The following is a 15,025-nucleotide window of genomic DNA, read 5'->3' as shown; positions in this document are numbered from 1 at the left end:
ATGGAGTTCAAACCATCCCTTGCTGTAGATCGATGCCTCCATGTCACCTTCTTTATGCACGAGGTCGGACATGTTATTGTTCGGCCATGCTGTTCTAAATTGTCCAAATTTAAAAAAAGATCTCGGCTGGTCTGTGGGTCTGTTTCTGGAAACCATTGTGAGCTTCCTGAGATGGCAACCGCTTCTGGTTGTGTTCACCAGAAATCTCTGAGTTTGAGCATCCGCATTTAAAGGAGAACCATTGATTGCTTTGCCTATCTTTCAACCTCAAAATGTTTAATATGCCACTGAATCCATCGGAAAGACCTCCCCAACATGTGCCTTTCTCTTTTTTGGCGTGTGTCTCAGGCCAAGTATCACTGGCAGAGTCAAAATGTGAAGCACAGCGGAGTGGACGATATGGTGCTGCTGTCCAAGATCAACGAGGACGCCATTGTGGAAAACCTCAAGAAGAGGTACGCGGATGACTACATCTTCGTATCCTTATTGAGGTCAACTGATTTTGAGGATTCACTTTGGTGGATCACAAACATTGAAGCTTCATCTCAAGTGAGCACTATAAGTGCACCAATACTCCGACGTCTTCCTGTTCTGCATTCGCCGTGACTCAACATCTCACTTCTGTCTTCTCGAGGCAGAACTGAACACGAAGCCCATATTTGGCGTTAGAAAAAGACATTCGCCGCAAACTTTGCATGCTGCTGAAGTCACTCCAAATGCAGACGTACGACCAGACGTCACAAGTTATTGACGGCAGCGTGGATTAAATACTAGATTTAGGTCACACCTTAAAGAATTTTCCATCGCGCTCCTTGACTTCACCTCTCAGACGTACATCGGCCCCGTATTGATATCGGTCAACCCGTTCAAGCAGATGCCCTATTTCACCGACAGAGAGATTGAAATTTACCAAGGAGCTGTGAGTAAAACTCCAATCCACGTGGATTTCTTTTTATCTTGGGACAAACGACGAATGATTCTCCTCTCTTGTTGCTGCAGGCCCAATATGAAAACCCCCCCCACGTCTACGCCCTGACCGACAACATGTACAGAAACATGCTGATCGAAGGGGAGAATCAGTGCGTCATCATCAGGTGAAGCAGTCTGACCCTCCGTGTCTTGCAGTCGTGTTTTAAGTTGTGTTGTTTTTTGTAATGACTCTGGTGCATTTTGGGTAATCTGACGTCTTGTGACAGTGGCGAGAGCGGTGCTGGGAAAACCGTGGCTGCCAAATACATCATGGGTTACATCTCCAAAGTATCTGGAGGCGGATCCAAAGTTCAGGTATGGAACTTCCGCGGTGACTCAAGACACCTTTTAGGCACAGTCATCTGTAGTGTGTTGTGCTTTTTGTGCGTTGCAGCATGTAAAAGACATCATCCTACAGTCAAATCCTCTGCTGGAGGCTTTCGGGAACGCAAAGACCATCAGAAACAACAACTCCAGCCGTTTTGTGAGTGTGAGATTTTCTTTTTCGCTCGCTGCAGACACGAGTTAAAAAAGATTGTTTAACGTGACTTTGCATCCAACAGGGGAAATACTTTGAGATTCAGTTCAGCAGAGGAGGAGAGCCAGATGGGGGCAAAATCTCCAACTTCCTGCTGGAGAAGTCGAGGGTGGTGAGCCAGAATGAGAGCGAGAGGAACTTCCACATCTACTATCAGGTCAGAGGGCGATGGGAGGCCGATCGTCAGCGATTAGTCACATCCGTCCTTTACTAGCTGGATCAAGTGGGCTGCTCTTCTAGCTGTGATTTTGTCCTCCAGCTGATAGAGGGCACCGACGCCCAGCAGAAAGAGTGTCTTGGGCTCGTGACCCCAGACTATTACTGCTACCTCAACCAGTCTGGGACCTACAAGGTGGATGGAACCAATGACAGCAAAGACTTCAAAGAGACTATGGTAAATATATTGTGGAAGAAAATCAAAAGTGGTTCCCAAATTCACTGAATCACTAACACACAACAGTCTTTACATCCTTTCTTCTTTCATTCTCTACCTCTCTACTCTATTTTTTTTTGGCTTCCAATGATTATTCTCACCAACAAGAAATTTGGGAGCTTAATTCTCCTTCTTGACGGAGCTGCTCTTAATATAGATGTCAGCTAAATTTAAGGGAACCAGACGCCGAAGACTTTGGGAACATCGATCCCTTTAAGATGTTTAGATGCACAGAATAAATGATGTTAATATGTCCTATATATATATATATATATTTCCAAACCTCAGATAGCTCTCCTGCCTTCACCCTCTGCTTCCGTCTCCAGGAAGCCATGCAGGTGATCGGGATCCCAGGTGACACCCAGACTCAGGTGCTGCAGATCATCGCAGGCATTCTCCACCTGGGAAACATTAGCTTCATAGAAGCGGGCAACTATGCACAGGTGGAGTGCACAGACTGTGAGTGACACGTGCACACACACACACACACACCAGACACATGCATTCACTCATCCGTGCGCACACGTCCGGCCCAAGGGATGTAAGCGGGGAAAGCGACCGCCTTTACAAAAGCCCTGCTGATTAGTGGACATCGGTAGTTCCGTGTTTATCCTCGCCTCTTCTTGAAACCGAGTTTCCTGCTCAACAGATAATTGGTGTTGACATCCAAGCAATTTTTTTTCAACCTATAATTGCTGGACTGTAATTGTGCAATTTCGACTATGGTAGAATTCGGTTCTTATATTCAAAGCAATACACATTCAGCTGTGAAGGAAGTGGTGTCTTTGGCTAATTTAGGGACTTTTGTTGTTGTTGTTTCCATGGTTACAAGTTGGATTTAGGCTCATTCTTCATTTCCAGATCAGACTTAAATTGCCATCCAATGTGTGTCGACTAAGATTTCTGCCAGTCCAATAGCGATGACTTTACTGTTTAAGAGCAGCTTTTATTTCTATTGATCTATTTTCCATGGTTACAGTTTGAACTGATTCTGTTGTGCACGCTTTGATATACTTGTTTTGATTTGAAATGCAACTTTGACTTGTCCAGTGCTTGCCTTCCCCGCCTATCTGCTGGGAATCGACCTCAACCGCCTGCAGGACAAGCTGACCAGCCGGAAGATGGACTCAAAGTGGGGAGGGAAGTCCGAGTCGATCAACGTGACGCTGAACCAGGAGCAGGCCACCTACACAAGAGACGCGCTGGCCAAAGCGCTCTACGCAAGACTCTTTGACTACCTAGTGGAGGTAGTCCGACTCTAATATGTTGCTGAGAAACCTACACAAGCTGGCGCGTAATCATAATCTCTATTTTCTCTTTCCGCAAGGCCGTAAATAAAGCCATCCAGAAACCCACGGAAGAATTCAGCACAGGAGTTCTCGACATTTATGGCTTTGAGATATTTCAGGTCAGTCCTCCCACATCTTACAGGTACTTAATATTCATGGAAAACCACTAAGGATGCACTTTTGCTGAGCGGATTGTGTCCCCCCCCCCCCCCCCCCCTGCGCAGAGAAATGGCTTCGAGCAGTTCTGCATCAACTTTGTCAACGAGAAGCTGCAGCAGATCTTTATCGAACTGACTCTGAAGGCCGAACAGGTAGATGGAGGAAGATTCACTGCTTTGATGAACCCAACGCGTCTCTGGGGGTTTCACATTCTTTGGCTCTCCTCGAAGTAAACTGGCGCGGCGAATATTTCAAATCCACTCTGAAGCTGTTCTCTTTCTGTGACTTCTCTCAGGAAGAGTACGTCCAGGAGGGCATCAGGTGGACTCCCATCGAGTACTTCAACAACAAGATTGTGTGCGACCTCATTGAAAATAAATTGGTGAGCTCATATATTTTGCATGTAATATTGTCGCTTTTATTCTCTCAAGGGATTTAGAAATGATCTTTCTCCCCAATTTGAGAACTCCTTCTTACTCTTGTTTCGCTTCTATTGCTGCATGGCGGCTCTTTCAAACGTGAACTCATTTGCGAGTACTTGCAGTAAAATCCCTCCCTTCGCAGAACCCTCCTGGTATAATGAGCGTTCTGGATGACGTGTGCGCTACCATGCACGCCACAGGAGAGGGAGTCGACGGCACGCTGCTGCAGAAGCTGCAGGCTGCCGTGGGAACGCACGAGCATTTCAACCACTGGAGCTCCGGCTTTGTCATACATCACTACGCCGGCAAGGTTGGAAAACAAAGTCAGCTGCAAAACATTGTTTAGGATCGGCAGGGATTAATGTCTGTGTTTTCTCAGGTGTCGTACGATATCAACGGCTTCTGTGAGAGAAACCGGGACGTGCTTTTCCCCGACCTTATAGAACTCATGCAAAGCAGCGAATAGTAAGGCTCTTCGCTCATTTTAATGTTTACAAAATAAAAAGAAGTGGAGCTGGGGGAAATAAATCCTTTGTCTTTGCAGTAAAAGCATCTCCAGCTTGTTTCCTGAGAACCTGAACACAGATAAGAAAGGCAGGCCCACCACGGCGAGCTCAAAGATCAAGGTCAGGGCTCGAGACCGTCCGTGAAGTAAAAACCGTAAACGGACGTGCGTGCTGTGAAAACGCATTCATCCTGCCGCGGTGCTTCCAACAGAAACAAGCTAACGATTTGGTGAACACGCTGATGAAGTGCACGCCGCATTACATCCGCTGCATCAAGCCAAATGAGACAAAGCGGGCCCGAGATTGGGAGGAGAGCAGGTCGGCATCCTCGCTGGGAGAATTTGCACGTTCCGCTCAGATCTAGCGTCAATCAGTGCCGTTCCATCTGCCTTTAGAGTTCGGCATCAAGTTGAATACCTGGGCCTGCGGGAGAACATCCGCGTGAGAAGGGCCGGCTTCGCGTATCGCAGAGTCTTCAATAAGTTCCTGATGAGGTGAGTTTAATCCGGCACATTCGTTCTCAACGGAGAACTTTACCCTCAACGGGACTTTTAGTTGGTGTGTGTGTCTGTGTGTGTGTGTGCGTCAGGTACGCCATCCTCACAGCTGAGACGTGGCCGTGTTGGAGGGGTCCTGAGCAAAAGGGGGTTCTTCACATCCTCCGGTCTGTCAACATGGATAGCGACCAGTACCAGATGGGGCGCACCAAGGTCTTCGTGAAGAACCCAGAGTCTGTAAGTAAGACCTCGCGTTCAGGGCACCACACTTTGGGAGGATTTGCTCTTTGATTTGCATAAACAGATTTTCATCCAATAAATGAACCACTCAAGGATGATCCACAAACAAATTGTTGCTGTACTTGATAACGAATCAGACTCGCCTCTTTGTGCTCTGCAGCTTTTCCTGCTTGAGGAGATGAGGGAAAGGAAATTTGACACTTTTGCGAGGATCATTCAGAAATGCTGGAGAAGATTCATCGCCAGGAAGAAGTATGAAAAGATGAGAGAGGAGGGTGAGTTACGACGAGAGAGAGAACGCCGTACCATTCCTGCTGCAGCAGCTATTCAGAGATACGATTGGTGATGCTTGTCCATCCTCGGTGACGCAGCTTCAGACATCCTGTACAACTCCAAAGAGCGGAGGAAGAACAGCATCAACAGGAACTTTGTGGGAGATTACCTGGGTCTGGAGCACAGGCCTGAACTGAGACAGTTTCTGGCCAAGAGGGAACGGATAGACTTCGCTGATTCCGTCAACAAGTTCGATCGCAGGTTCAAGGTGAAGCGCGGGGAAGAATCGTCATGTCTCGTTTCATTAAAGTCGACCAGTAATGACGTTACTTCCCAAAACCACCGGGGTTTCTTCTCCGATTTAGTTTTATTCATAATTCTCACTACTTTATTTATTTATTTATTTTATCACAAACCAGGTCATCAAGAGAGATTTGATCTTGACCCCTAAGGGCGTCTATCTGATTGGTCGAGAGAAAGTGAAGAAAGGGGAAGAGAAAGGGCAGATAAAGGAGGTGCTGAAACGGAAACTGGAGTTTGGAAGCATCAGCGGAGTCTCCCTCAGGTCGGTCTCTGGCTTAGAGGTGAACTGCAACCTAATTCAGGACCTGCTATGCGGCTTTGTCATCAAAACATTCAAATGTAATGGTGTCAAATTAAACATCCTCCAATTTAAACTGTTTTTATATTATACATTTAAACTGACAAACTTTACTCGTTCCTCAGACATTCTTAATGATCTGCTATTTCCTTCAGTACCAAACAGGACGATTTCTTCATTCTCCACGAGTCCCAGTACGACAGTCTGCTGGAGTCTAACTTTAAGACGGAGTTCCTCAGTCTGCTCTCAAAGCGCTATGAGGAAGTAGCAAAGAGGAAGCTGACAATCTCCTTCACTGACCGGTGAGGGATCCAGACGGGCGTCGTTTGCATATGGCCTCGCACAACCAAAGAATTAACATATACCTTCTTTCCTCTTAGGCTCGAATTCAGAGTGAGGAAAGAGGGCTGGGGTGGAGGAAGCTCCAGGCTGGTGGTGCTCCAGAGGGGGCAAGGTGACCTGGCTCAGCTCAAACCTGGAGGGAAGACCCTTGTAATCACAATTGGGGACGGTCTACCCAAGTCCTCCAGTAAGACAAAGAATTAGAAACGCCTTATTATTGCGGAAATAGTTTTGTGTGTGTGTGTGAATATTACTGTAATGGAGCCTGCTGTTTCCTCAGAGCCCAGCAGGAAGAGCGATCAACAGTTTGGTGATAGACCGAGAAATAACGTCAGCAGCAGAGGTAAAGATAAATCTGAATTATTGATGTCTTTATTTTCTGTAGATCTTGAGTCAGGTTTTTGGTTTTCCAGACGTGCCCTCCAAGTCTGTTCACCTGTTTCCCTCCCTGTGGGCCCAACTTGCCTGAAAATGTCATCAAAACCCACTCGATGATTTAAAAGTCCGAGTTTTCTCTCCCCTCAGCGCACCAGAATGGAGCGGCCAAGTTCAACAGACCCCCGACCCACCATCCATCGGATATCACGTATTCCTCCCCACAGAAACAGAGCTGGCAACCCTCCTCGGCCCCACCCAAACTTGGCACCCAGAGAGCCCCCCGGGCCCCAGCCCATAACGAGTACAACCAGGGGAACATGGACTTCCTGAATGTACCCGATGAGGGCGTGTCGGGGTAAGAAAGAACTGCCAGTGAGAGGCAATTCATAAAAACGGAGGGGAGGAATGGATGAATGGATTCTAACTGCACAGCATTAATAAATTATGGAGGCATTTCGAGGTGAGGCTCGACACTCCTGATGAGGAAGACAAACCGGTTTGAGAGCTCGAGTCACAATGCCAAAGGCTACCCGCTCTTCCTCCGGCTTCTCTCGAGACCGGGCCAGAGATCAAACTGGTTTCAAGGAATTTTCATGCAAGCACACCCAAAAGACAGAAATATTATCAACTCACAAGAGGAAGGGCAAACCCTGCTGTCTTAGAAAGGAGTCAAATACAATAAATCCCGAAATGTGGGTACAATAAAAGACACGTTCAGTCACATTCTCCTTTAAAATGCGAAACATGCATGAGCCGTAGTCTGTAAAGAATGAAAATAAACACGGGAAGACCTGAGATGTGTGAAAGATGAATACAAGTTATTCTTGTTTTCACACCTTGACACACATCACTGCTCGAAACCGTCTTGGATTTTTTTCAGACTCAGCCCCCTGACAGCTGTGTTAACGGCTGTCGCTATAATGTGTGAACATTTGTGACATTGCTTCATTTATCTGCGTCCCATTGCTGCATAAATACAGCTCATCAGTACATTTTTGTGTTTTGGTGTTTCCTCCTCCTTTCATGTAATTTTTGAACAAGATTAAAACCCAGAAGTTAACTGGTTTTAGAGCGAGGTTTCACAACTGAGCATTTAAAGTGCACTCCCCTGGTTCACCTGTTCGGCCACATGGAGCCGCCGAAACGTTTTCAATCCCTGCAATCGCATCTTTCTCATTTTTGACAGGAGGCAAAGAAAAAGGAGCATCAGCCATCGGCCTCCGCCGCCGCAGCCTCGACCTCAGAAGCCGCGCTGCCGGGCCTTGTATCAGTACATCGGCCAGGACACAGATGAGATCAGCTTTGAGTGCAATGACGTGTTCGAGCTTGTCAGGGAAGGTGTGAGGATATGAGAGTGACCAGAATAAATCATCGATTAACTGGTTAGACCGTTTCATTCGTCCCATGGTGGTTAATGGTATTTCTTGTTTTCTCTCTAGACCCATCTGGGTGGTGGACGGGTAAGATTCGAGGAAAGGAAGGACTCTTCCCCGGGAACTACGTCGAGAAGATTTGACTTGGACTTGAGAATATATATTATTTTTGATACAACACGTACTTTTTGCTGATAAACTGCCTGTTACTTGCTCACGGATACGCGGTGGAGCCATAATGGTGTTGTTCACGGTGGCTGACATTTGAGCCACATGCATGTTGCTGACCATGGTGCTGTAGAAATAGAGCACAAAGCTGTTAGAGTCCACACAGATCGCCCGCAAACAGCTGCTCGGGTTTCATCTCTATTGTTGTCCCATCCTATCCTATTATGAGGAACATAGCAACACGACCTTTGACCTTGTGGTTAATTTACTCAGTATTACGTTAAGTTTAAGTTACAGCCTTAAAGGAAGGGTGATCTATAAATTTTGTGCGGCCCCTACGGTGTCCACACTGTTTGTATTTGCCTAAGGTTTTTCTCCACAGCAACGTCCTGTGCTGCTCAGTATTGTTGACAAAGGTTCCATTTGTGTCCTTTCATATGCAACAAGAGAACTTGAATGCTATGTTTGCACTGCATCAAACCCGCTTATAATGAATCAAAGCCATTCAAATCCCTTGAAGATTAATGTCATTTATTTTTGCCGACATATCTGATTTTTTTTCCCAATTCCATTAAAAAATATAAATATATTTTCACATTTTTACCGCATGGATTTTTGCTCTGGTTTGTGTCATTGATAAGGTGTAAATAAAGATTTCTGATGAACAAAACAGAACTTTTTAATTTTACTTTTGTCTGTGTGTCTGCATTTAAATTATTGGGTGATTTTGTAAAATACTGTCATCCCTTTACTATCAAACAATGTATGTTTTTGTATATGTATTTTTTATGTTAATTACTGATTTTAAACATGTTTTATTGAAATATTTACTCTGTAAACTCTTAGTATTTAAAGGAAATGGTGTTAAGAAATTAGCTGTATGAAATTAAAGCCGATATAAAAGTTCTACTTTTTTACATCAATTTGAGGATATAAATTCTTATGATCAGTATTTTCTCCTGGAAAGGGACACACGCACTGGATAGAATGAGGTAAATCCAGTCTTGTCCTTGATGACACATTATCTCAGAGATGTGAAACAGTTGGTTATTGTCACTAGTGATGTCACAGGATTGGCCCCGCCCTGAAGAATCCACCTGTTGCTCCACCTGGAGCGGAGAGCCACTGAGGGATTGCCGGCTTGAATAGCGACAGCATGGGAGGTAAGAACCTGTCTCTGATACTTAGGCCTCTCTCTCTCTCTCTCTCTTTTTTTTTTTTATTATTTACTTGTTTCATTTTCTTTTTTTAATTCGTGGCTCCGTTCTTCTCGAATAGGTGTGGGACTGTCACACCCGGAACGTGAAGTCACCAGAATGCGCCTTTTGTTTCTGTCACTGACTGACTGAGAGTGCGTTGTGGTGATCAATGGGATGTTTCACAGGTCACATAGCAACAAGATCATCTTATTACACTCATTTAATTACAATCCAACATTTACACTCAATAGAAACTTTATTACACACCTGAAAATCCATTTTATTTCATTAATAATTCAATACAATACCAGATTATCTTACAATGTATATGATAGATAGATAGCGTAGCGTGTACTGTGTAATCTACCTGTTATTACCATCTAGAGTTTGGTCCCAGGTGTATAAATGCACTGAACGGCCATCGTTTTGTCACGTAGAGCTCAGATGGCGTGAAACAAAGCGAGCTGCATAGCCTGCGAGTTGTGCAATGCTTTCCATACCTTGGGAGGAGCGATGAATAAAATGCGATAATATTGTCATGGTGACCTGGAGCAGAGGTGAAACGTTGGATGCAGTGTTTCTGATTATTTCTTTATTTAATTTGATTATTTTTTTCATCAAATGAATGGAATTAAGGATCACTTGTTATACTTGGCGGTTGTAAGCACACATGGGATTAAAACAAATGAAAAAACAAAAACTGACTAGGGCAGAGAAAGTGTGCAAAGCTGCATTTGAATACGCCGAGCGTGATTTCCATGCACCGCCCCCCCCCCATTGTATTCGTGTGGTTTAACGGTGCCCTTTCTTTTTGTCTGACAGCCGTCTACTCAAGTGAAAAGATAGCACAAGTCTTTTCCTATGAGAGCTCAGACGTCGACTGGTGTGAAGATAATTACAGGCACTCGGAAAATGTCGCCGAGTACTTCAACACTGTAAGTTCTGCCACCTCCCTGCTGCGGCGTTCACGTCAGCACCGACTTCTAGAACCATTTAGCTTAGCACGAAATGATCTATGATCATATGAAAACCTGCTATCTAATCACATATACGAGAAAGGTGTGAGCGAATTGATTTAATGATTTCTTGATTTCTTGGTTGTTTGCAGATGAGCAGCTTAATTTTCTTCATTATATCCCCCATCATGCTGTACCTTTTTCACCCCTATGCCAAAGAGAGGAACCTGGCCATTCACTCTGTGTGGATCATGATGATATTTGTAGGTCGGTGTCTCTTTTCTTTTCTCATACCTCTTATGCCTGCCTCTCCGTGTTAGACGCACGAATAAATATCGACTTTCTTTCGTTTAAAAAGTCAAGAACGCTTTTTTTTTTGCCTTCCATGAACAGGAATGAGTCATGAATCTCTGTTTTTTTGTCAGCTGTTTATTCAGTTCAGAGTGTGATATGAGCATGAACAGGAAATCACTGTGTTGGGAGTATGCATACATTTTAGTGTTAAACTTCCTGCAGTGATCCAACAAGCCTCTCCAGTGCATGTAATGGCAAACCAATACAGGTTTTAAAAACCTGACACGCAGGTTAGCGCCCACTGGTTCCATAGTAGGCATTTACTTGACGTATGTTTTCCTCTCCTCCTTATTCTCATAGATTTTGGTCCCTTTGTGTTTTTCCCCATCTGCTGCATATTGAAATAAAAAATAAAATAAAAATATACAATTCTAAAGACCGATTTTGATGTTCTTGCAGGCATCTTCTCTGCTTATTTTCACATGACGCTCAGTTTCGTCGGCCAGATGTTGGATGAGCTGTCTATCCTTTGGGTGCTGGCGTTGGGATATTCCATGTGGTTCCCCCGGAAGTTCTTTCCCTTTTTCATTAAAGACAGGTAAGGCAAGCTGGCGGATGCACCAATCCAAGGCCTTTGTGTTTGTCTTTTGTTCTGCGTGAACTCGTATCTCCCTCCAGTCCATTTACACAAAACCTTCTAATGAGGCAAAAGACAATAAAGTGGTTTCCAAGGGGTGGCACTCGGAGCTGAACCTATGCAGGCTGAGGAGCCTGTCTAACAGCCCCAACCAGGGCCAATTGTTCGACATAGCGCTGCGTGTCTTTGCCTGAATGTGACTGAACACAGCTCGCTATTGTGAAATATCGTAGCTCCTCCCACACTGTGTAAATATTTAACTGCCAGGTGGTGAAAAGACGCACACATTTTGATTAATCTCGAAAGACGAGACTTGGATCGGACCTATGGAACACACTGGTGTCGCAAAAAAATGTTTGTAAAAAAGTAGTGAAACAAAATAGCAGCGCTACTTTAATCTATTTTATTTTTAATAGTGACGTATCAAATTCCACACAGGTACAGATTTTCAAGCTTCATCATGGTGGCGACCGTCATCACCACAGTGTCATCGTTCGTCAAGCCCACCGCCAACGCCTACGCTTTGAACTTCTTTGGACTCCATATACTTTACGTGGTGATCCAAGAGATGAGAGGGTATGAAACCCCAAACTGCTTTCTGTCATCGGTAGCATTTGTCTTTTCTCTTTACATTTGTCATGGTCTCTCTTTCTCTCTCTCTCTCTCTCTTTCAGCTGCACTGACCAGAAGCTTTTGCGGCTGTTCAAGCTGTCGGTGGCTCTGTGGGTGCTCGCCATCTCCTGCTGGATTAGTGACCGATTTGGCTGCAGCTTCTGGCAGAGGCTAGGTTTCTGTTACCTGCATGGCATCTGGTAAGTCCTGGCTCGTGCCTGCCGTTCTCCCCAAATGTCCGATTTATTGTGACATTTGCTGGAAGCAAAGTAGTTTCTGTCTCGGACGTGCTTGCGGGCATTGATCACTATTTATCTGTGTCCTCCAGGCACATTCTGATTGTGATAGCTGTGGCCTATGCTACCACTTTAGTAGCTTACCTGGATGCCAACCATGAGATTCCGTACTCTCTGCCCGGACTGCAGTTCTGGCCAAGTGATAAATGGCCTGTTGGTTTGCCACAAATCGTCCTGAAGGGCACGACCAAAACACAGAAGCGGTGCTAAATTTTAAATGCACTCCATATTGTTAAAAGATTGTTTACACCATGGATGGACTACCAAATGATCCAAATGGGCATTACATAAATGAATCATGGTCCATTCATCAAGAACAAGTTACTGCAAATCTGTATTTTTGGTTGCGAAGCGCACAACAATCAAAATTAGAATATAGTATATTGAAACACAATGGACAAAAATAATGGGACATGTGGCCACTTACACCTCTTTTTATGACGGCACCTTTATAATAATAATAAAGGTAATACCTTTATCCCACACCAAACTCCACACATCTGATAGCTAAGTTGCTGTTGTTCCGGAACACGTTTCAATAATACACCTTGCTTGGCTGTGGAATAAAGGTTTTACATGCAGACCGTACGGCTCGCTGCTTGACTTCATACCCTGTGGGCCTAAATGAAGCATTAAGAAGTGTGTCCTAATACTTTTGTCCCTGTGGGTGGGTGGCTGGCTGTATGTGTGTGTGTATGTATTTTGAAGTGTTTTGTTTGGATGACATTAATGCATTATTTGATTATACTATTATAATTATGTACATGGTGAAATACATTGACATGTTTTTAATATATGTATAGCTGCTGTTCATCTTCATTGTGACAGATTTTTTGAGTGAAGCACGACAGTGAAATGTTTACACAATGTGATGATGTTACAGTCGTGCACGTTGACCTTGGCTCTAGATGGACTGGCTGAACATATGTGAGAATTTGAATGAATAATGATCTAATTATTGTAAGAATTTTGTAGTGACATGGTTTTTTTTTAATCAATTAAAGATGGCGTGGTTTCTGAAATCATTTGAATTGCAGAGATTTCCTGGGTTTCAGTAATACACACATTTTATAGTACTGACTTTTACTGGGTTATTTTTCTGACCCAGTATTCTACACATGACCTCTGAAGTATGAAGTGCCTTTGCCTTGCTGACCACAACCATGGCACACAAATCGATTTTCGCCCCAGATTGATCTTAAAAGCCCTTTACAAGGCCCAGGCGTCCGGCATCTCATTCACATAAAGGACACAGACACAAATAAACAAAACCAAACGTGCCTGACTTTAAAGTGCAATAGTGACCTCTTGTGGATGATAATAAAATCAACTATTGCTTTTCACCCTCCTGTTATCCTTAAATATTACAAACATATTTTATCCTTGGGAATCTGGGAATATTTCCCTTCAGAAAATGATTTACAGAAACGTTTTTGTGTGTCAGGTACTTTGTTTACTTGTTGAATTCAAAAATAACCCCTTGATAATGAACCTTTAACCTGTTCTCTAGCGCCACCATTAGGCCAAACTTTAGAATTAGTTAATTATTAGAATGATCTTGAGAAGAAGAAGAAAAAGAAAAAAAAAACTTATGATGTAGAAGTCTGAAAGTCCTGAAAGGCCAAGTGTTTCAAATATAATAGACTTTAAAGTGTTAATTCCTAGTCAGTGACTTTATAAACTGTCATGGCACCATTGAACATCTAGCAAATAACTGAACACACTGATAAACACCAACGAAGCTGGCACTGCCTCATGAATGGAGACACGCTGGGCTGGGACTGGAAGAGAGGACGATCCATGTTTACGATTGAAGCAGGAAGTAAAGGAACAAAGAGAGGAAACAATGTTGCAGGAGAAACATGGAGCCCTTTGAACTGTTTGATCTTCAACGGTGGAAACAAAGAAACTAAATGAACTGAGCTACTGCAGAACGTTAGAGGTACATTCATAGGTGGGAGTAGTAGGACACACATACACACACACACGTTAAGCCCAGAGCAACACTTAATTAGGAAAAGTCATGAAATATAAAGTAAAAACGTGAACTTTTTTTTTATTTTTATGACAAACATTGAATGGGGTCAAATTGGCCCCCGGGATAACAGGAGGGTTAAATGTAAACTGTCGCTATTAATTAGTGTCGCCAGTATTTTTTTCAGGAAACTGTTGATCCCCAGCCTTTAGGCTCTGATCCCTGGTGGGATCATTACTAAAATCTGAGGAGTCAACAAATAAGCAGGACTGTAGGGATGGCATTGTCGGTCAGTGGGGGCCCCTTACTGGCACCAAGCCGAAATATCTCAGCAACTTTCAAAGCAATTTAATTAGATGAGTTTGTGATATTATCGGTCCCAAATGAATCCATCTTACTGACCTGTCACTTTTCATCATTCCATGAGGCTGCTCACCTCAAGCTTCATTTATTCCCAGAATGAGAGATGGAAAAATAAAGAAAGAAATGTCATTTTTGCGTTGTCTGTGTTTGGATTTAACTGAAAGCCTTGCAAGGACACATCTCTATTTGATTAATAAAGAATAGCTTGTCATGTGTGCTGAAGTTGTGTTTTCAGAAACACTAAGGATAAAGTCCTGCTTCGTGTGAAAGCGGCGGGACGTGGCTTCGTTTTGCATTTCGCATTATCCCAAGATATTGAAAAGAAGGATTTAAAGGTTGATATCTCAATGCAAACGGGACACCCTCATGTCTGACAGCAATGTGGGGCTTCTTTTACTTGACTTGGAGGCAGACTGACTCAATTTGAGTGGCGGTGGAGGAAGCCGAGGCGCCGAGCCAGTTTGTGAGAGAGTGGCGACCTATAGCAGAGGCCCGCTAATCTCAC

The 15,025-nt window shown here is 44.0% G+C and overlaps 2 protein-coding genes across 2 annotated transcripts; both read left to right on the top strand.

The window, feature by feature from the left end:
- On the top strand, positions 1-8,824 carry myo1f (myosin IF). Its single transcript, XM_068743469.1, has 28 exons — positions 1-63; positions 349-477; positions 830-919; positions 1,000-1,094; positions 1,197-1,284; positions 1,364-1,453; positions 1,533-1,664; positions 1,767-1,901; positions 2,267-2,399; positions 2,991-3,187; positions 3,268-3,348; positions 3,454-3,540; positions 3,684-3,770; positions 3,953-4,120; positions 4,190-4,275; positions 4,355-4,436; positions 4,528-4,634; positions 4,712-4,810; positions 4,906-5,050; positions 5,214-5,328; positions 5,425-5,594; positions 5,746-5,891; positions 6,083-6,229; positions 6,308-6,456; positions 6,550-6,612; positions 6,795-7,002; positions 7,834-7,985; positions 8,087-8,824. Exons 1-28 carry the CDS (start codon positions 1-3, stop codon positions 8,161-8,163), a joined length of 3,321 nt encoding a protein of 1,106 aa, XP_068599570.1. The 3' UTR covers positions 8,164-8,824.
- Positions 8,825-9,341: 517 nt separating this feature from the next.
- Positions 9,342-13,197, top strand: acer1 (alkaline ceramidase 1). Its single transcript, XM_068743754.1, has 7 exons — positions 9,342-9,351; positions 10,210-10,322; positions 10,496-10,610; positions 11,097-11,235; positions 11,713-11,850; positions 11,949-12,086; positions 12,215-13,197. The coding sequence occupies exons 1-7, from the start codon at positions 9,345-9,347 to the stop codon at positions 12,390-12,392; spliced, it is 828 nt and encodes a 275-aa protein (XP_068599855.1). The 5' UTR covers positions 9,342-9,344; the 3' UTR covers positions 12,393-13,197.
- The last annotated feature ends 1,828 nt before the right edge of the window (positions 13,198-15,025 follow it).

The sequence above is a fragment of the Brachionichthys hirsutus genome, chromosome 9 (assembly GCF_040956055.1).
Source record: "Brachionichthys hirsutus isolate HB-005 chromosome 9, CSIRO-AGI_Bhir_v1, whole genome shotgun sequence".
NCBI classification, from domain to species: domain Eukaryota; kingdom Metazoa; phylum Chordata; class Actinopteri; order Lophiiformes; family Brachionichthyidae; genus Brachionichthys; species Brachionichthys hirsutus.
This window is presented reverse-complemented; position numbering and strand designations above follow the sequence as displayed.

Bases quoted from the DNA above. Each gene is read 5' to 3' on its own strand.
- myo1f (XM_068743469.1), top strand. From the start codon at position 1: ATGGAGTTCAAACCATCCCTTGCTGTAGATCGATGCCTCCATGTCACC. The intron at 4,811-4,905 runs GTGAGTTTAATC...TGTGTGCGTCAG, and splicing joins TTCAATAAGTTCCTGATGAG to GTACGCCATCCTCACAGCTG. The intron at 7,003-7,833 runs GTAAGAAAGAAC...CATTTTTGACAG, and splicing joins CCCGATGAGGGCGTGTCGGG to GAGGCAAAGAAAAAGGAGCA.
- acer1 (XM_068743754.1), top strand. The intron at 10,323-10,495 runs GTAAGTTCTGCC...GGTTGTTTGCAG, and splicing joins TCGCCGAGTACTTCAACACT to ATGAGCAGCTTAATTTTCTT. The intron at 11,236-11,712 runs GTAAGGCAAGCT...AATTCCACACAG, and splicing joins CCCTTTTTCATTAAAGACAG to GTACAGATTTTCAAGCTTCA.